The sequence below is a fragment of the Sinocyclocheilus grahami genome, unplaced genomic scaffold (assembly GCF_001515645.1).
Source record: "Sinocyclocheilus grahami isolate Dianchi unplaced genomic scaffold, SAMN03320097.WGS_v1.1 scaffold71.1, whole genome shotgun sequence".
NCBI lineage: Eukaryota > Metazoa > Chordata > Actinopteri > Cypriniformes > Cyprinidae > Sinocyclocheilus > Sinocyclocheilus grahami.
This window is the reverse complement of record NW_015505250.1, coordinates 614417-637435: the sequence shown is the minus strand read 5'-3', so window position 1 is coordinate 637435 and position 23019 is coordinate 614417. Positions and strand designations below refer to the sequence as shown.

Genomic DNA, 23019 nt, shown 5'->3' with positions numbered 1-23019 from the left:
ATCTGTCAGAAAAAAAATATGCTAAAATTTCACCTTTAGGTGTACAACAGCCTGGCAGACTTTTACAAAAATTACCCATGGTTTTATTACAGTAACCACAGTATTTGTAGTAAAACTGCAGTAACCACAAATTTACCATGATAATAATAATAATACTACTACATTTTAGTACTTATGTAACACCATGTTTATTTTTCATGAGGTACTCTCAAAAGTGCACCTTTGTAACTTATCTACCCTTAAACTATGCATACTTGTATGGTACTAATATGCTCACTTTTAGGGATATAGTTGCACCTTTGAGGTTACTGCCCCATTAAAGGGCTAAAATATACAATTATAGTATATTTTATTTCTAAAAGTGTAAACAAAAAAGGCATATGTTAAAAAACATGGCTAATATTAAGCTAATATTAAGTGAGTATAATTACTGATTATTTATTCTTTCAATAATTTAAAAGATCAGTTTAGTTTAGAAGTATCGGTATCGATATCAAAAATACTGGGCTTGAAAATATCGGTATCGGATCAAAAACAAAATAAGAGGTATCGCCCATCCCTAGTTTCCACTGTCGGGCCAGTAGCCTCGCCGCACTCCTGTAAAACCCGCCCTAAACACGCCTTCACTGGATACGTCACACAATACAAAGTTCCACCAGCGAGAGGGAGATGAATGAAATAAATCTAAACAAATATATCAGAAGCTGTCGTTTAGTCTTTATTTACAAACTTGGACACCACACGCGGCTATTGACTGACCACGAACAGGAAATATAACTTATATGCGGCATTTTTGATTAGTTAATGTCTCGCGGTCTTGCTGTTTTTTCTTTTCTTTTAACAATTCAATTTTGGGCTAAAAGTGTGTTGTAACGCAAGCGTTACTTAACATGTACCGAGTAAAATATTACGGACAATTGATTAGTAATGCCTTAACACTACTGCGTTACAGCGAAAAGTAATCCGTTACTGTAATGCATTACATTTGTAACGCGTTACTCCCAACACTGCTAATGGGAAATAAATAAAAACACACTTTTAACGCTTTTCAGATTGAGCTCTACAATTTACTGTTTTGGGAGGAAAGGTACAGATTGGTTTGCCCTTTCCACCTTTTCCAGTTGGAACTCATATTTGACTCGAGTGTGTATTAGTGTTGAACATGGATATGCACTATTAGATACATTCCGAAACAGCCTGGCAAAAATCCTCTCATTAGCAAACCAATCAATATTCCCTCTCTCTCAGCATCTCAGGAAATCCTGTCTCTCCCTCATGCTTCAACAGATTAACCCACAATCTCTCCCATCAGGCCTGATCTCTGATCAGTGCTGCTTTCTCATGTCTGATAGTGAAAGGTCAGAGTAATAGGTTCCAGAGCAGTGAAAAAAAAGCTAATGAGAAAGACAGAAGTGTGAAGAGATGAGTTGACCGTGTTCATTTCACTCAGGGTCTGTGTGGATATTTATCAAAGCTTCAGACAGATTTCCTCCCAAAGGATGCAGAACCATCATATACCATTAGGATCAGAGGCCGAATATTTAAATATAGAGAAACTGTGTAGTCTTTGTATCCAACATGTAAAACGAAAGAGAATATGTAACAAAAAAAGTTGTTGTTGTTACAGAGTTCCCTTCCTCCATTTACTAGCCTTGAAGGCTAGCAAATCCCCCCCATCATCACATCCAGTAAATACAGATGACCTTAAGAACTTCAACTCCCAGCAGCCTTTGCCCTGCAGAGATGAGAGTGAGGTCACTTCTAGGGTCTCATCCAGTGGGATCTTACAATTACTACAGCTCATGTTTCTATGCCAACCAAAACACAACAGCCTTGAGCACATGAACCTAAAAACAGATGCTCAACTCTTTCATTGCCTTATTTCCCAGAAAGCTTTAGCCACTGGCAGTGAAGATAGCCTGTTTTAGGTCATAGTGTCGAAGGACTCAAGACAGATTATAACGGCAGACAAAAATAATACAAATATACAGTGATCACACTTAAAAATAAAGACAAAAGGCGTAATGCATAATGATTGCTCCCATAAATACTGTTTTATTAGTGTTTTACTGTTGCTATTACGGACCAAACCAACTGACTCCAAATGACACTGGCTCTTATGGTCTACAGAGCAAGATCTGATTAAACTTTAAGACCAAGATAAAACTGTAAATCTGTCCATTTTTTAAATCCTGATGATTGCATACTAAAGATTTTTATTATACATGCAAGAATTCACCAAGACATCAACAAGTATTTATCAATTGTTGATGCAATACAGAAGTTTGGTCAATATTTTAATCAGAACGGCTCGAGGTTGCCATCCAACCTGAGCTAAATAATCCCAGATAAAGTCAGTATTTTTATATATATATTTTCTAACATTTTAAGATGGTTAGCCTGTAACCTGTACTTTTAATTATTAGGATTGGCAATTTTATCAGATTGGGAATGGTTTGGTTTTGCATCAGTAATGTCTGTTGTGTGTTTCGTGGCATGATTGATGGAACAAACCCTTCAAATACTTTTCTATCAGAAGGGGGAAAAAAATTGACTCGTACCTTTTGGTCTGGGAGAGAACAAACTATAAATAAAGTAAAATGTTCTCAAAGAGAACTAACCATACTGAGAATTCAGATATAAGTAATACAATTAAAACACTGTTTTCTTCCTCATTAACAGACCAATACTAAGCTATCAATCTATTATTTCTCTGACATCAGTCCATTTCAAAACAATCCAACACTGCAAACATGTTTCTTTGAAAAACAAACAAAAAAATTATATATATATATTGCATTTGGTAAATGTTCAAAATATTTAACAGTGATAATAAGGTCACGCCAATTACATTTTAACAGCATTTATCTGGAATAAATTTAATTTTTCAAGTATTCTCATTTGGATTGACTTCCAAGTCTCCATAATAAATCAGACAAACAGCCACCATCAAATCAAAAATAATTATATTCTAATCAGGGTACCAACCCATTAAACATTATAGTGGTAAAAAAAAAGAAAAAGAAAAACGTAGATAATTTAATAATAATAATAATAAAAAAAGGCACTAGAAAACCAGCCAAGCAGTGGAACAAAATTTAACACTGTTACTAATCAGATGTTACTAACTGAATACTAAACACAAAGCTACATCTGATTTAAAGAATAACACTTATGGCTCTGAAAATCATCATAATACTATTCCTGGCCTGTATACTGCAATATTTAAAGGCACGTGTACATGCACACATTTGTCCACACAGAGGCCTGAGCCTTGTGTGGGCTAATCGCTTTAGATGTGCAAGATCATATGTCATAATTAGCCTAAAACACACAGTAATGCAGTTAGCTAGCAGGCTTACACACTCCAGAGAGAGAATCATCACTCTCAATCACCGCACACACATCCATTTTCTCTCATACTCCTGTTTGTGTGCGTTTAAATGGTGTTTAAGTTACTTAGTGCATATGAGCTCAGATCACGCACCTATTGAAAAGCAATAATATGGGATTTTTGTTCTTGTTTAGTTGTTGATCTCCATCCTCTGTAGTGTGTAAAATTCACTATATTTCTTCTCATCTTGCAAACATAAGCATGAACACTAGATTAAATGGAGGTTGCATGTGTGTTTTGGGGTCAGAATAAGCAGCAGGGTAAGTGTTCGTGTGTCCTCTCCACTGGTGCTCCCACAGGCACTCTGGATTCAGAAACCTTCATCATCTACTTCATAGCCGTAATCTGTACACAGTAAAGGAGAGGAATGCAGAAAGGTTAGGACAAAACTTAATGCTCTGTTCTAAACTACATAAACTCAAAACACAACCTACATAAACACAAAGAGCATAAAATGAAGATGTTTCTGTCAAAAGGAACCAAAGTTTTCAACCAGGAGTCTGTGAGAATTATATATAAATAGGTTCTTAAATATTCATAATGTAACATTTTTGAATTAACATTTGCTAATGATCTGTTAAGCACATAAAATAGTAAAGATAATGTTCTTAATGAAAAACAACATTAATACAAAGTGTAATGGAGAAAATGTAATTTTTTTTTAATATTGAGAGACTATATTGGGTCAGAAAAGGTCGAAAGCCCCTAAAGCAATGTTGTTGTTATTAATTAAAACAATTTTTGTTAATTAGAATAAAGCTGAAATAAAATGTGACCATGGACCACAAAACCAGTCATAAGGGTCAATTTTTTTATTTATTGAGATTTATATATCTTCTGAAAGCTGGATAAATAAGCTTTCCATTGATTTATGGTTTGTTAGGATAGGACAATATTTGGCCGAGATACAACTATTTGAAAATCTGGAATCTGAGGGTGCAAAAAAAAAAAAACACAAAATACTGAGAAAATCGCCTTTTAATATATTTACAGAAGGAAATTTACAAAATATCTTCATGGAACATGATCTTTACATCATACTAATGATTTTTGGCATAAAAGAAAAATCTATAATTTTGACCAATACAATGTATTTTTGGCTATTGCTACAAATATACCCCAGCGACTTAAGACTGGTTTTGTGGTCCAGGGTCACAAATATAAATATTAGATAACTTTTAACTTTAAAAAAAACTTGAAATGAAATGAAAATTAGAAATGTTGTGTTGGCAACTAACTGATATAAAATAAGCTTAAATACTAAAATTATTAAAATTGAAATTAGAATAAAGCTAAACAGAAACATTTTAAGTAAATGAACAAAAATGACAACAGCACATAAAATTACTAACATTAAAATGAAAGCTTGACGATATAAAAATAATTAATTTAAAAATTTAAATTGCCAATTGAAATTATTAAAATACTATACTAGTGTATAAATAGTAATGAAATACCACTGGTCTAAAAGGAATAAGTCTTTTTGAAAATTCAAGAATTGATCCAAAGGTGAAGGACAGTCTTTATTTTATCACATACCAGAGCTGCCCATTAACTGCATGGCACTGACACAGTGTTCGTCCTCCTCATCCTCCTCTTCTTCATTTACAGGGTCTTCGTACGCCACAGGTCCACTCTCCATGACAACAGCATTCTGGGTTGGAGCAGCAGGGGTGGCCACTGGGGCACCAAACCCTTTCTGAAGGTTGAGAAGGAATAAGAAAGTCAACATGAAATGACATTCCCAGGTCATTGTGTGTCCATCATCCAAAGCGTTTCCACTTTTTTAACGTTAGTTAGTGTGTAATGTTGCTGTTTGAGCATAAACAATATCTGCAAAGTTACGGCACTGAAAGTTCAATGCAAACGGAGATATATATGTCTTTTAAAATTCTGGCAGTTTAAGGCCTACAAAAATGGTTCGTAGGGACTACAACGAGCTACTTCCCAGGCTCATTACATCACAAACCCAGAAATTTACATAAACCCCACCCCCGGGAACATGCAACAAAGGCGACGGGGCCATGTTGTGCGGCTTTAGAGAAGAGGAAGAGTTGTAGCCATGCCGTCAAAACTGTTATTTTCACCCCGCTAACAGGTCTTCTGTGTTCGGCCTTCCTACGGATGCTGTACTTCATGAACAATGGTTAAAATGTATTTTTAATTCTATTGCTGACAATTAAAATCCTACATTCCACTGGAGCACATGCAACTATTGCCCGTAATTGTAATGGGCGTGAAGTTTCCGGACAACGTACAGTAAGCGGTTAACGAATCACAACACACTGGGCCAGCTAACCAATCTGAGCCCATTGCATATTTCTGAGGGAGTGGCATCATAGAAACAGGAAGTCAACCGGCCGTTCAAATGACAATGGAGACAGCGGCTTACCCCGCCCCCGGGAACACGCAACTACCCGTAATGGTAAGGGGGTGTGACGTTTCCAGACAACGTGCACTAGGCGGTTAGCGAATCACAAACACTGAGCCCGTTAACCAATCAGAGCCCATTGCTTATTTCTGAGGGAGGGGCTTCATAGAACCAGGAACTTAACAGTCCTTTTTTGACGAGAATGGAAACAGCGGTGTAGAATAAAGGCAAAATATATTAAAATAATGTGTTTTTTTTTTTTTTTTAAATGAAGCATGAAGACATGTTACACTGCACCCCACAAACACAATCAAGCCAAGAAAAAAAGCAGTCAACCACCCCTTTAAAACAATTACGAATATGTTTCCTCTTTAGAAAACAATCATAAATTAATTGCTCACAATAAGATAAAAGACATGTCAAGTCACCTTTATTTATATAGCGCTTTTAACAATACAGATTGTGTCAAAGCAACTGAACAGCATTAATTAGGAAAATAGTGTCAATAATGCAAAATGACAATAGTAAACAAATTTTTCAGTTAAAGACCGTTCATCATTGAATTCAGTGATGTCAACATCCAGCTCAGTTTAAATAATATCTTTGCAATCATGTCAACGATATCGCTGGAAATGAAGTGTCCCCAACTAAGCAAGCCAGAGGCGACAGCGGCAAGGAACCAAAACTCCATCGGTGACAGAATGGAGAAAAAACCTTGGGAGAAACCAGGCTCAGTCGGGGGGCCACATGTATTACTAAAGTCAAGAGTCCATTTGGATTTGGTGACTTCAACTCAGAAAACACCCTTTACTAACTCCGACTGTGTGCTCCTATTATCATGCTGCTACAAATGAGGATAACACTTATCATCACAAGTTAGCTTCAGAGTTAGCAACAGATAGGCTTGTTAGTGAATTTATAAACTGTTTATTTTCCTGAGGGACAAAGGGAATACCATCAATCGCAAAGCTTAATTTCCCATTGCCAAGTGATGGCCAGAGGTTGCCTAGTTACCTGAGTATTGACCCCTAGAGGTAGTATTTTTGCTCTGGGTTCAAAAGAGCATTGATTATATACTCTCACACACACACACACAGAAGTTTAAAAGCAGTAGAAGGAAGACCAGAGACCAAGATAAGACCGACAGATTGACTTAATAACAGAGAAAAACAAGACAGAGGAGAAAAGATCAAGGACTCTGACATACAGAAAGATGAAGCATCATGGAAGACACAGCCGGAGGGAAGTGAACTGAAGAGCTCCAGCGGTCTATGGGCCAGAACACCAGCCAGGGATCAGTAGGAATCGAGAGAAAAGAGCATGTGTCATCAAGGCCTCCTCAGAGTCCAGGCGTCAGCGGCCCACTTTCCGCTGAAGTCTGAGGCGGTACATTAGCTTACGATATGCTAACTCAAACTGGTGCCTTTGAGTTAGACTGCTGATCTAGAAGCAGCTCGGTGGATCAAAATAATTCTCTTAATTTAGACATGAAAAGGAAAGACTCGTTTCTAGGTCAACTTAATGCAGTTTTCCTGCACCAGAGATAAACTAAGTGAAGCTTTGGGCCAGAGGGCCATTTGAGGGTTAAGGAAAAGTGGTTTAATATATCCAGAGGCCTGCCAAGGATGTGCTTGTAGGAAGGACGGTGATTTAAATTCACTCACCTGATCGAGGGCCAGCTTTTTAGAGGGCTGCGCACACACCAGGGGATGTAACCTTGGAGACAGCAAGACAGAAAGAGAGACAGTGAAAAAGACATATAGACAAGATCATTAAGAGAACATGGCTTATTTTTCAAAAGCTGCTTAGGGATTTTTTTTTTTTTATCTGAATCTTAATCAAAATTTGACAGAAACACAAGGTCAAAACTTACGTACTATCCGGTCCTATAAACTCAGTATACCTCAGCTCTGTTCTTTTCAATTCACTACACTGCTTAAATCACTAACTTATTATAATGCAAATCTTGACACATTATTTAAATTAATTCCCTAAATGTACGTAATTTGAATTCTATCAACCCAGAAAAGCAGGAGTTTACGGACCCACAGAGACTCTAAAAACCCCCTGCTTCACAATGAAATGTCACTGTATATTTAGTAAAAATGTATTCACTGTATTCAAAACCAAAATGCATGAATAACAACAACATTTTTGAATCTAGCACATTTTCATAGGTGGTGGTAGACATGGACCAGTCCTGTCTTGAATTACAGTCTACTTCAAATCTCTCACTGTAAAATGCCCAGTGGAATAAATATGGCAGCTCGAGTGACAACAGGAGGGGGAGATCTCGAGAGAGACAGAGAAAGAGGGGGCAGGACAAGCACAGAAGAATCCAGAGACACAGTTAACATCTCAGTACTTGCAAGTCAACGTGCAGTGGCACAGTTTAAATAATGAGTTTACTCATTATTCCAACGAATGTAAAATATGTTAATGAGGTATGGATATGATGCACCAAACACGCAGCATAAATAAACGCTAATCAGAATCATATGATTCTCTTGATAATACATCTGAATATGCAGATGAGATTCAGCACTCATGGGAGCAGTTCTCTTTATATAACCACAAGCCGTCCCGAATCTACTCAAACACACATATTAAACTCAACTCAAACATCTCTCGATAGATAGATAGATCAAATTGGATATAACAATAGAAAGATGGAACAGAAAGAAGGATAGAACGATGGATATAACTACAGAAAGAAGAATAGAAAGATTAAGAGAAGGATAGAAAATTTTATATAATAGAAAGGATTTAGTGAAAAAGACAGAAAGAAGGAAATAAGAAAAGAAAGATGGATAGAATGTTAGAAAGGATAAAAATGGATAGAGTAGGAATAAGGAAAGAAAGGATAGAATGATAGAAAGAAGGGCAGAGTAATAGAAAGGATAGAAAGATGACAATGATAGAAAAAAGATAGAAAAATGATATTTAAAAGATGGATGAAATGATAGAAGGATAGAATGAGAAGGATGGATATAACAAAAGATAGAATGATAACAAAAGATGGATACAATGAAAGGATGAAACAATAGAAAGTAGGATGAAAAGATGGATAGAATTATAGGTAGAACGATAGATCGATAGATAGACTGACAGACAGACTCCTTCAGCTTCTCAGTCAGTAAGACAGGCATGCATGGTTGACAGTCCTTCACAACCCAGCATACGAGTGTCCTATTGATGCTACAGTGCATTCTGGGATGGGCATGGCATGAAAACAAGCAGCCAGAGCCAAAACACAGCGACAACATTCTATTCCTGAGAAACAGTCTACACACACACACAGATTCACATGTGCTGATAAACTGTTCACACCACTGAGTGGGTCAATTATTCAAACACAGAGCACAACAATAATGATTAGGGGTGGGAATCAGGGACCTGCTGATGCAGTATATTGATATCTGGGTCACAATACAATAATATTGTAATTCTTTGTGGCAGTTATTCAAAACTGTGACATATTGTGATCCACTACTCGATTTTCTTTCATCTGAATTAACCCTTGGTGCTTTTCAGAATTATGCTCAACTTTAGGATTTAGTTTGAACAAAACATTGAGTTTCTTCAATAGTTCCAATTTTCTTTTGTCAAAATCAAAAAGATTTGAGTATCACTAAAATACTATGAGACAAAATAATATCAAATATCTCTTTTTTTCCTCTCACCATTAGTAATGATGTGCGCGACCTCATTCAAGAGTCTTTGGTTTGTGCTTGTGATGACTCCATTGCTTTCTCACAGAACATTATAAATCGTTCAACATTTACTTTGACCTTCTGCATCACGCTGACCTCAGTGTATGACTAAATGGCTGATGTCAACAGGGCCATTTATTTTATTGAGCTGAAGGTGTATGACACCAGGCTGACACTATTTCCGCTGAGTGCATGAAAGCATGAGCGAACACTGCCTAAGAAGTAGGTGTCTTCATTTCAGAAGCATGCCTTGGTTCCAGGCAAAGATAAGGGTCTCTCTTTTCCTCAAGGTTGACGAAAACTTCCTCTCATTTTTGGGTCAATTCAGCCTTGAGAAAAACCCAACTTTCTTTGATCTTGCAGACAGCAGACAGCTTACCTCTCCCTCTCTGTCTCTCTCTCTCTCTAGAGATGCAGGTTTTCTGCAAGTAAGCTGATTAAGTAAGAAACTTCGAGCCGACAGCAGAAAGATCCTCAGAGGAAGTGAGACAGAAGCAAGATAAAGAAAGGAAAAAAATGGGAAGAGTGTCTATAACATCTGTCTGAAAGAGCGAGAGGGGAATCTGTTTAATTACCAGATGTGTGATGGTGTGAGATGGCGATTTCTGGCACTCCAGGTGTGAATGTCTAACATGAGATGGTCTCATGTATGGATACAGAGGAAGTGTTGAAAGAACAAAGGAGCGGGGGACTGCAAAAATAAGCGCAATCCATCTCAGGTTCTTACAAAGCCTTACTGCTAACTCTATTGAAAACCTGTTCATTTCAGCAAAAAATTAACACTGTCTTACACAAACACTTGCACTTTTTGTAGTCTCCATGGTTCCGGATAAATGCTGAGCTGTGGGTATTTGAGAGGACAAGAAAATGACCAGAAAATGTGGGAGGAGTGCGAGGGAGAGAGGGTTAAAACAGCAGGGGGTAATTATACAGGCTATTGCTGGATGACCGAGTGAGAGAATGTGAGAGACTTATTAAATTTAAGCTTCAAAAGCACGGAGGGACGAACAGACCAGCAGATGGGTAGATGTTCAGGTAATTGCGAGATGTCAGGAATATGCTGTAAAAATACAAAAGAGAGGCCGAAAAGGGAGGTTGCATGTCTATGTGTGTGTGTTTGTGTATAACAGTACAGTACACAATACCTCAGTGTATCACAGAGGGTGGACTAAATGGAATACAACGGCTTTACTGTCAGCAGAACATCATGCACACACACACACACACACAGTCACACGCTGATATGCACTCATTTTGAGTTTCTGTGATAAATTCAGGTTCAGCTGAAATAGGACTGGGAACCTCTTAAGAGAACCTGAAGAAACAACAACAGTTGAGTTATGGTTGTGCAATATATTTTCAATGACTTTGTTGGCAATACAATAATAAGCAACATTGTGAATATCACAATAAAATATGCTTATTTGGCCATTATGTTTACTAATCATAGTGTCAGAGTTCTGTAAATAATAAAACTTTCCAATTCAGTGAACACTAGTTTAATGATTAGTTTGTCAAAAATGTTCATGAAAGCCTCCGAAATTTACTAAATGTTTTTAAATCCATATGTAAATGTGTGTACTATTTATGTATTGTTACATTGTTGTATAAAATAAAAAAAATATTAAATATGTACACACATTATTTCCAGATGTTTTTCATAACAACATTCAATATATCTTTTATATATAAAATTTTTAATTTTTTTCAGAATTTTTCAAAACAATATTCAATGCATCTTTTATGTGTTAAATATTGTTCAATACCTAAAAACTATTTTCAATTTATTTTCTGTTTAGCCTTTTATTTTTTAGCTATATTGCCCACCCGAAGAATGAGTCTATAAAAAAAAAAAAAAAAGGATGGGTAAAACAAGTCACTGAATAATACAGACACTCTCGTTCGGGTAGACTCCATTCAGTAAACAGACTATAGGCTGTTATGAGTGAGAAAAAGAGAGCGAGCTTGGCATGGTAACAGTGTAATGGCTTTAAAAGGGACGTTTGCTCACCTTTCATTCAGAAAAAAACATAAAACCTACTTTCAGAATGAATGATTCAACAGATCTATCCTGTTCACTTCAAGAATTCATTCAACAAGAAAACACTACACACAGATAAATAATAGCATGAATGGAAATGAGTACACAGTAGTACAACACACATATTTTCCAAAAAGGAGGGTACCAAGGAGTGGGCCGCAGTGGGGCCTCACTTTAAATATGTGCTCTAACCTTTAATGTGTTGCATACCAGCATTTAGAGACCAAATATAGAGCAGAACGGGGTTATTCTGACTGACCATATGCATGGGACTTTCTCTCTCACACACACACACACCCACGGTTAATTTAGCCCAGATTGGGCTATTCTTAAGAGACCTGCCCTGTACTCAAGGGCACAAAAGGGTAAAGGACATAAAAAAGAGAGAGAAACAAACATAAGAACCTTTCACACTTGCAGCCCGACCCACAAAGCTCAAGGGATTTTCCATACCTAACCTTTAATGTGTTGCATACCAGCATTTAGAGACCAAATATAGAGCAGAACGGGGTTATTCTGACTGACCATATGCATGGGACTTTCTCTCTCTCTCACACACACACACACACCCACGGTTAATTTAGCCCAGATTGGGCTATTCTTAAGAGACCTGCCCTGTACTCAAGGGCACAAAAGGGTAAAGGACATAAAAAAGAGAGAGAAACAAACATAAGAACCTTTCACACTTGCAGCCCGACCCACAAAGCTCAAGGGATTTTCCATATGAGGGTCATGAGTGAGCCTAATTAGCTTTTCCAAGAAAACTGATATAATAATAAAAAAAAAAACATCACGCATATGGGAATTTACAGTTTTGATGAGGAATTCAGTACATCTTCATGACTGTGCTGCTACAGAAAGTGTTGTGAAGTGTGGAATCAGATGGTAATACCATGGTACTTGGATATGTACTGTGGTCCTGAATAATTCAACTGTTCATACACCACAGTTTTATCATGGTACTCCAAGGTACTTTAACGGAGGGCCACATTATAAATCTCATAAGCAAAATTATATTTTTGAGGACCAAAAACCAGGGTAATGCCATGATATTATTCGTAAGATGCTATATTAGCTGCAGAGACCAGCATTAACAAGACCATAACTAGTATAACCACAAAAACATGTGATCTGAATGACATGTGTGACTAACGCAGCATGGAAAACGTCAAAGCAGAAAGCATTACAGCATAATAGGCTAATTTTATTAGACTGCTTGCTGTTACTAAGCTGAAGTAAACCTTGAATCTTTCTTTAACAAAACTATTATTTCAATGATTTATGAAATGAAGACAGACTCTGTATTGCAGATGCACCTTGTTTAAACATTGTAAAATGGTAAAACAAAAAATAGTTTTAATTTGAAAAGATATAAAGATAGAATAAGTACAGTTACAGTCTTGCACCCTGTCATTGTGTATCCGTAGGTCTATAGTTAGCATAGAGAAGAAAAAGAGCTGAGTTGGTACAGGAAAGAGCCCAAAAATAGGTGTGGGCAAACAAATAAAAATCAGGGCATATCAATAGGAGTGGATCTGTTTTTAGACTGTCCACATCAACACTCTAAGACACAGGATTACTAGAAGAGAGAACAAACATTCACAATGTTTTTTTATTTTGTATTAAAATAAACCACTTTTTGTGAACACAAAATTTCCCCATACTATGTAATCTGTCTGTCTCATAAGGTTACGTAATGCAACACTATCACAGCCAATCAGAAGATATTTGATGTTTAATTTACAGCTATGCAGAGTGTGTTTTTGGACCAATAAGATTTTCTGTGGGAGGGGCAACCCGGGTTGACACGAAAAAGTAATAGAAACCAAATCAAACAACAAAATGTCTAGTCACTCACTGCAGTTGCGGCTGGTTAGGATAAAAAAAAAACTTTTATATGGAAGAGATTTTTTCACATCATTCTTGGACAGGATGTGGGGTGATGGTGAGATTTTTCTAGGACAGATGGCAAGTTATGTAGTATAAAGGATTTTTTAGAACAGAATGTGTAATTAAAGGTGTGTGGGGGGGAAAAAAATCCAAAAAAGCAGGGAGTGAGAGAAAAACAGAAATAAACCAAGACAGAAGAAACCTTTCTCGTACAGTTCCATACCTCTTGCCAAAGCTGCTGATAGTTTTGCCAATCATGGGTGAAGTCAGTTGGGGTTTCCGTTGGGGGGCCACGGGGGTTCTTTTGGCTCCGGCGGAAACTTCTTCAGTCTGTTGAGTGGGACTTTTTGGGCTGAATTTGTTCAAGTCTTTCAGAACATCGTAGTTTATTTTAGTGGAGATGCGTTTCTGCTCCAACATCTTTTCAATGGCTTCGTCTGCAGTGCTGGCATTGATGGGCTCACGCCTCCGTGCCTTCTTTTTAGGCTTTAAGATGACACAAAAATAAGAAAGTAAACACATACACATTTGTGACCCTGACAACTGCACCTGCATTTATGATGTGCCTTGTTACCTTCCGCTCTTTATATGTACCCTCCTCCTTTTCCTTTGCTATTCTTTCCTCCTTTTCTGAAGGAAAAAAAACACTTAGCTTTAACAAAAGTGTTCCAAACTTGATTTAAATGAACCTGTCAAGGGTAAAATGAAGAAATGGGACATTTCAATCTCTTCCACCTTTCTGTTCTTTGAGGTAGTCTGCATTTTGAAGCATCCACAGTTCAGTCTTCACCTTAACTTCCTTCTCATTAAGGATATACTAAGAGAAAAAAAAAAAAGAGAAATACAATATATAATCCCTCACGTCATGGTGGACGAGCTGAAGAGAGTAAATTGCAACATATCTCATTCCACTCTATTCTAATGTAATCCCATTATTCATTTTTGGATATGAATCTCATCCCAGCTTTCAACTTTATAGAACCACAATGATGCTGATTCTCTCAATGGACAAGACTTCAAACATGAGCTTATGTAACTCTCTATTTGCTTTCAAAGCAAATTATCATGTCGTTACCATAATGAGGTCAAAACTCACCCGATCGATCTCGTCCTCGTCGATACCGCTCAGGTCTAACTCACCGTTTTCTGCCTCCACATCTGATGGAGAAAAACAAAAACTGTTCCTAAATATTTAAGATTTTATTTGTAGATATAAGAACATTACAAGACTGAATACATTTGTGCACAGATACTTCCCGGTTTAATTATCATACGATCATATTATAATTTATTTTAAAAATCTAAATAAAAAAAGCATAAAATCTCATTCACTGCTTTGGCAAAAGAAAAAGCATCTCGCCTTGTGTTTTCTCCACATATTCAAAGTTTCACATTCCTAAGGAGGAACACATGCTGATTATGTGTAATGAAAGCTTCAGCATTTATATTTATGCTGCCATTCAAAAACCATTTCTCTGAGCTAGTTGTTCAATTAGGTTAGTGGATATATACAGAAAATCCCACTGCAGTCTAACCTTAAAACCTTCACATAAAATGTCCTTCAGCAAAATCACATGGCAAAATAAACTCAAATACATGTGTGTTTCTCTGTGGATTCTGCCCTGTAGCAAATCTTACTGGAAAGTCCACTGGGGCTGCTGGGATCATTATAACAGTGGCTCTACAGTAGCAACTTCCAGGATTATTCTCCCTCTGCCTTCCGTCTTTTTCCTCTTTTCTAGGTCCAGTTCCTCCCTTCCCCCAAATTTACTCTTTTCTTTCTGCCTGGAGATTGTTGGCAACGCTTCAGAAGTTCACTTTATAGAGCATCCCTCTCTCTCTCTCGTGTCTGTTGTATTGGGGAAGGGGTTAGAGGGGGAAAAGCACAGAAAGAGAGGGAAATTCTGTTTTTCTCGCTTCTGAACGGGGGGCGCTCAATGCCAGTAGATCCCGTGAGCCAAGAAACCTGACCTCCTCTCGTTGATTACATCTGAACATGCAGAGACAAAACACATTTAAACCAACACACACACACACACACTGAGTCCCTCCAATACCGCACATTAAAACACACTGTGCCATGAGTCACATGTGTGTGATGTGGTGAGAACGTGAATAGCAGAGATTAGTTACAACAGGCAAAATAAAACCACACCAGAGAGAGACTACCAGGTGCAGCTGGATTCAAGAAAAGAGTAGCTGAATAAAGAGAAGCAAAACTGTAATAAAACCAGCAGTGCAGTCTCGGTCTTTCCCATTAGGCCTAACTTTGTGTTCATGTTCAAATGTTGTTGTTGTTTTTTTTGTACCGTCTGTTTTCATTTACTTGGGACATAACCAACTGTGTGCAGCTTGCCAGGAAAGGCATTAACTAAAAATAGCATTTAAAGCGTTCACATGCGCAGCTGCACTACCTGAAGACATATGCATATGCATGAGTGTTCGACAGCAGCTGCATGTCAGTCAGACAGCACTTAGGGACCTTATACTGTTAAATATACCTGTAGAAAAAACTGGTAGTGTTACTTTTTGTTCAGTATCAAATTGGTAATGAGTACTGCCACTTAAAGGGCAAGGTTTTTTTTTTGCTTGCAATTACAATTAATGGGGACTGAAGAATTAAAAAAGGATGCAAAAACACCATAAATGTAGGCTATACAACTCACGCACTATATTTCAAGTCTTCAAGTAGCATAATAATAATAATAGTAATATGATGCTGAATCTCAATAGGCATGAAACAGAAATTGTGATTGTCTTTTCTTAATTATTGTAATACATATCTGAGTGAAATGATCAAGTTTTTAAAGCTTTTTTCAGCAACTGTTCACTGCAACAACAAAAAAAGGTATGAATATATTCTTCCAAATTTATAATTTTGTGTTGCGCAAAATAAATTTAAGTCACACGGTGAGTTAACGATAACAATTTTCATTTCTGAGTGAACTGTCCCTTTAACCTCACCTGAAAATCACAGAGGCAAAAAAACCCTGAGAAGCAGAAAAAAGGAGCCAAGTTCAACAAAATTACAGAAGAGAGAAACAACAAATGACAGACTCCATCTAACACTAATCATTCTCCCTCTTCATCTATTCCCCTGTTCTTCCAATCTAAAAAATGTCTCCGTCCTGAGGCTAAATTTCTGAATGGTGTTGTCCACCTAGACATTAGCGTTTCCACGCGCGTTCAGAAAGAGTTCAAAGGCCCCCCCCTCATCTCCAGAGGTTTCACTGACACCAACACCTGTTCAGCGTCAAGCACGGTGTCTGACTAAAGACATACTTATATTTCCAGATATCACCAGACAGACACCTCTTTCTTTCTCTCCCTGGACAATTCTCACTCTTCAGCACATGCAGAAGCTCACCAAACGTAATCATCTGATGTCGTCACTCAAACTGACTGGCAGGTCAAAAGAACAAGCACTGAAGCCCAGTGAAAGGAAAAGACGGACAATGGAGATGCAGAGATAAGGAAAGAGAGAGGTAGGGCGGGTTTCTTCTGGAGGTGAAGAGGGCAGACAGGCCCATTAAAAACTGACCCCTTCTTACCCCTGTGACTTCCCCAGGGAAACCCCTCGCCCACTCACACACCTGCTACAACAGTCTATATATTGCCCATAGTCTGGAAAGAGAGAACGAGAGAGAGAAAATGTCAAGAGAAAATATGTGCATGTGCTTTTTTCACACTCTACTGTATATACACAGAGCAAAAATGGGGTAGGGTTAGACAAATTTTCATACAATAACATGAAAATGTAAAAGTAACAGCAGAAAGGAGAAGAGAGAAAAAGATTTGAACAGACTTTATTCATGAGATTTCCCATTCTCACACATTCGGATGCCCTACAGGTGTTAAATCTAGACAGCAAAAGAGCCTCGCGGGGGTCCGCACACAGATTTTTCTGTCAGTGCATGTTAACGGAACAGTGAACTTGTCTATCTCAAGGATCGGGCCTCCCACAGTCATTCGTTTTTTTCCTCTCCACACGTCTGTCAGTCAGTCACTCTTTTATTATGTCATATTTCACACTGATAGCAGGGCCCCTGTCGGATGACATCACATCACTGTCAGTGCTTCACTGTGTATTTTATTAGGAGAAAACAAAGCAATAAATGAGTGACAAGGATTAAAATGATAAAAGACAATAAATCATACAGCAGGAAAAATAAGGAAACATTATAAACATAAATGTAAACATTATAAATCTTAAATGTGTCATGTTGAAAACGTCACTAAAACTAGCACAATGTTGCTATGACAACAGTTTCACAGCTTTAAAAAAGTTTTTTTTTTTAATTAAACTAGTTTAAAGTCAAAACTATGGTTTGGTGATATATTTAATATTATACATTAATGTAGATATTGCTGGAGATTCATGTAGATTTTGATGTTGAAGTCAAATGAAGTTACACTGTGAATATTGCACAGATTTTAATGTGCTTTTTATGAGAGAATTATATGTACAGTACCACTCACAAATAAATTCTTATTATCAATGTTCCAACAGTTGTCCTGCTTAATATTTTTGTGGAAACCATTTACATAATACAAAATACATTTTTCTTAGGAATCTTTGATGAACAGGAACTTTAAAATTGAATTTAATAGAAATTTCTGACATTTTTGATCAAAAATGTCCTTGCTGAATAAGAGTATAAAAAAAGAAACTATATATATATATATATATATATATATAGATAGATATATAGATAGATAATGATAGATAGATAGATAGATAGATAGATAGATATAGATACACACACACACACCTTAGTACATGTTAACATAAATATCGATATCATCAAAAGGGAGAAAAAGAGACCTAGTATTAACGCAAAGACCTACAAATGGACACAGCACCTCATAACCATGTGATCTGTGACATTATTCTAAACACTGTGTTCATGAACATAGTTATAGAGACTAACAAAGGCACATCTGTGTGCATTATAAAGGCCTTATGAATGTAAATTACCATCACTTTTGGCCCATCTGTCCTTTACAAACCCCCAACAGCTGTCCATAGGATGTGTTCAAAGCAAACAAGAAGAATAAATGTCACTCACACACTTAGTCTGTCTTTCATTCTCCTTTGAAAGGCACCTCTCCCTCCCCTCCTCTCATCTATCTATCTCCTCCCACTTTATCCCTCTTTCCTAGTGTAAATGAACAAGTCTTTTCTCTCCTCCTGCTCTGAAGATCCAAAGAGATTCTGACAGATGAGAAGAGAAGGGCACGATCCATCCACTTTTTTATGTTACAGGCAAACAGTGAACAGTAACATTATGCAAAGGGAATAGAAATTAGACAGAAATAAATTTAATAGACTGACTGATCAATAAAAAAAAGAGAAAAAACAAACATAGAAGCACATTAAAATTAGGGATTCTGGCATCTCCTACTGTGTGGTCAGCAAGGGGGCCAGGGAGGACAGTGAGTGACCATCTGGAGACTGACACTCACTGCGGCATTGTTAAGATCGCAGGTCCTCCACCCCCTCAGAGAATTACACTGCTTACACAGCAGCACCGGATTTCTCTCTCTCTCTACACACACACACACACACACACACACACACACACACACACACAAAAGGGAAACCCTTCTGACATTCTCACAGAAGAGAACTGACCTTAGGAAAACTGAAAAAAGAAAAGGTACAAAAAAGAAAGGCAGGATGAGGAGAGGATTGAGACCTTCAAAACACCAGTATACAACTTGCTCTCTCTCACACAATTTCAGTATCCTTTATTGGCATGGCAAAAACTGTATGTTTATATTGCCAACATATTTCAAGCATAGCGAAATTGTGAGAAAGTTAAAGTATTCAACATAATTAGTATATGTAAATGACTCCTTGGTCACTCTTAGCTAACATGCTAAAGCTAGCAGCACCACCAAATGAGAAACACATTGATATGCAGTGTAAAGGGAAGTATAGTAAATCATTTAAAACAGCTTCTGAGGAAATTAATTAACAGTGTTGAGTAACGTAGACCGTAGGAATTAATTAAAATAAAATGGAATAATCTAAATATGTAATATTAAAGTGCCCCAAATATGCCATTTTGAATATTGCCTTTCATGCATTGTGTAATGTAGCTGTATGTGAATGTAAAAAATCTGCAAAGTTGTAAAGCTGAAAGTGCACGATAAATAAAGTTACTGTCTCCCAAAAGAAAAAATAGACTCTGAACAGCCTAAATGAGTCACCAGTAATTCGAATCCCACTTCCGTGATGGCTATACGTCAAGGGCTAACACATTTGCATAATGTCTGCCTTTGTTCTATGCTGGCCGGCCGCGAGCAACTTGTAGCATGCTCATGTTGAGAAGACGCTGTGTCCTACGCTGTGAAACTGCTATGGTACAGTGGAAAAAATTAATTTTAACCACTGATACTTTGCAGCCTAATCTTTCGGAAGTGAAAATAAAACAAATTCACCTTCACTGTGAAAGTAAATTTGTTTTATTTTCACTTCCGAAAGATTAGGCTGAAAAATATCAGTGGTTAAAATTATTTTTTTCCACTGTACCATAGCAGTGCAACCCCAATCTTTTTTTATGTTCCTGTCATTTTACTGAAGACTGCTTCTCTAATCTAATAATTCAACGCGGGATTCACAAAACACTCGCTCTTGAAAGACGGCTTAGTACCCAATTTATTTGGACCAGCTCGCTCCACTGAATCACAACCTGTAAGTATGATAAACAACAGATGTTTATATTTTTTTATTTAGCATTCAAAATACAGAACTGGCAATGGGCGTATTGTTTCCGACACGTGCTGTAAGTGGTAGACCAATCACAACAGACTGGGCCATCTGACCAATCAGAGCAGAGTAGGCTCACGGAAAGTGAATCTTAGAACTGCTTTGAACGAATTGTTTGAGAATCATTGGGAAAATGAGTTTATAACTAAATGCATATTTTGAGAAAACCAAAGCATTTTTTTACCTTGAATGCATGTAAACCTACAGTATTGTAGGAGACTCCCAAAGCAATATTAGGAACCTTAAAAATGACATAATAGGGCCACTTTAATTAAACAAGTTACTGTAATAGTTCACCCAAAAATTATAATTCTGTGATCATTTATTCACCTCATGCACAAACCTGCATGACTGACTTTCTTGTGTAGAAATGTCTCAGTGTTTTTCATCCACACAATGGAAATCAATGGTCACCAAAAGTATTTGGTTATCAACACAAAAAATACCTTATTTTGTGTGGTGGAGAAGAAAAAAAATCAAACAGGTTTGGAATGACATTAGTTAGTAAATGATGACAATTTTCATTTTTGAGTGAACTATCCCTTTAAGGTACATTATGAAGAACAAGACCAATGGTGCCAATAATGGTGATAATGAAGTTCTCTCTCTCTCTCTCTGATGCAACATACACTCTCACATCACACAAACATTTTTGCATTTTTAAATAAGAACATCCAGCTTCCGATTATTCTCACACTGAAGAACTAGAACACTCTAACAAGCATCATATTGTCTGGAATGGAACAATGAGCCTACCTAAAAATAAACAAAGAAAATAGACAGACAGAAAAAGCTGAAGCAGACAGAACCAAGACAGAAGTGCACACACACAGAGCCATATATTGTCAGTGCCCATATAAAATCACTGAGATTAAATGAGAAAATTGAGGGAAATAAATGACATATTGCTGCAGATCTACGAGGCATTCAGTTGAGTTTACATAGACACTGGTCAAAACAAAAACACTAAAAATACCTCCTCTCTGAGTCATGATTTTTCCTGAACCCCACTCAAAAACCAAACCCAAATATACACACACACAGTGTTCAAGCGGGTCTCGCGGGCAATCAACTCGCACACAGACACCCGTAGTGGGTGGATGAAAGACAGTGCACTAATGGCAAGGTGCTGTGTTTAATTAGTGCTTCAAAGAGTGGAGGGGGGCTTCCTCTTCCTCCGCCCCATACAAATCATCCACAATCACCACAACCAATCGAAAACATGACAACCTGCTCGCACAGCCCATCACACAATCTGACAACCTGCCAGCACTCTATCCCCAGGAGTTTACCAGCTGCAGCTCTTCAGCCTGTGATCAACAAAGTCTTATTCTCTCGCTCAAATGCTCTCACATAGTGTAAACGCAACAACCACAAAAGATAATGCAATGATTTCAGATAAATAAGTAATTCTTGAGTTCTGTTATCCAGAGGAAGGGTAACTCTCGCTATAGTGTAGATGTGGTATAGATTGAATTTTTAGAAAAGAAGTCACTCCAGTTTCACTCCTCTTCCTCTATTTATGTCATAACAGTACAATTGTGTGAAGGAGGGGTGAATCTAGAACGAAAATGGATTAATGTGAATGTTTAGAAGAGAAGTCACTCCAGTTACATTCCACATCATCTATTTATGGTATAACAGCACAAATGTGGGAATGAAAGCTGAATTTGGAATTTAAGTAATGTGAGTTTAGAATATGAGTCCAGATACACACTTCTTCTACATGTCATAATCAGTGTTGGGGGTAACGCATTACAAGTAACGCGAGTTACACAATCAGATTACTTTTTTCAAGTAACTAGTAAAGTAACGCATTACTTTTTTAATTTACAAGAGAATATCTGAGTTACTTTTTCAAATAAGGCAAGTTACTTTTTTTCCAATTTATTGATTGACAACTCTCCTGTCCCCATGTTGAGAGAAATCAGAAGATGTTATTATAGTTCTAAAATAAATATGAATATACATTAATTCATCTCACTCACAAAAAACTAAAAACTAAAACACAGATTCAGTATTCCTCAAAATGAATAAAAATAATGTAACTCATAATATGATGCAAACCTGCAATAATTAAATGTTAAACAACACAAATATACTTTATGTACTTAATTCCATTCTATTAACCAATGTCTTTGCTTCTGACCTTCGATGATCCTGTTCAACCATACTAACAAGCAAAAATTACTCTAGACAAACATTTGTGTGTCTTTTTTTATTGCTGAAGTGTGTTGAAATTTCTTCTTACTGCATTCTACTGTACGGACGAAAATTTACTTTCCCTTCAGCCTGAGGCGTATTCCTTTCACTTTTGGTGTGAAAAGGCTTTTATATTTGCCAAAAATATAACTTTTTTTATTTTAAAAACAAACAAGCAAGCCCTGTCCAGATTTAAAAAGTAACGCAAAAGTAATGTAATGCATTACTTTTCATAAAAAGTAACTAAGTAACGTAATTAGTTACTTTTTTTATGGAATAACGCAATATTGTAATGCATTACTTTTAAAAGTAACTTTCCCCAACACTGGTCATAATAGCGCAGATGTGTGACTTAAAGGGTTAGTTTAAGTTAATTACTCACCCTCATGTCGTTTCAAACCAGTAAGAACTTCATTCATCTTCAGAACACAAATTAAGATATTTTTGATGGAATCTGAGAGCTGTCTGACCCTCCCATAGACAGCAATACAACTGAAATGTTCCCAAGTCCAGAAACGTAGCAAGGAGAGCAGTAAAATAATCCATGTGACATCAGGGGTTCAACCGTAATTTTACGAAGCTACGAGAATACTTTTTGTGCACAAAAAAAAAAAAAAAAAAAAAGGACATTTT

The 23019-nt window shown here is 37.0% G+C and overlaps 1 protein-coding gene across 1 annotated transcript in view; it reads right to left on the bottom strand.

The window, feature by feature from the left end:
* Positions 1 to 3062: 3062 nt before the first annotated feature.
* LOC107585521 (transcription factor IIIB 90 kDa subunit-like) overlaps positions 3063 to 23019 on the bottom strand; it is a 43674-nt gene continuing 23717 nt past the window's right edge. The window contains exons 9-15 of the mRNA XM_016272566.1: positions 14506 to 14587; positions 14145 to 14226; positions 13984 to 14039; positions 13633 to 13895; positions 7430 to 7481; positions 4934 to 5093; positions 3063 to 3739 (exon numbers count right to left, since the gene is read on the bottom strand). Coding sequence (XP_016128052.1) covers positions 3705 to 3739; positions 4934 to 5093; positions 7430 to 7481; positions 13633 to 13895; positions 13984 to 14039; positions 14145 to 14226; positions 14506 to 14587 — 730 coding nt within the window. The 3' untranslated portion in view covers positions 3063 to 3704. The remainder of the gene's footprint in view (positions 3740 to 4933; positions 5094 to 7429; positions 7482 to 13632; positions 13896 to 13983; positions 14040 to 14144; positions 14227 to 14505; positions 14588 to 23019) is intronic.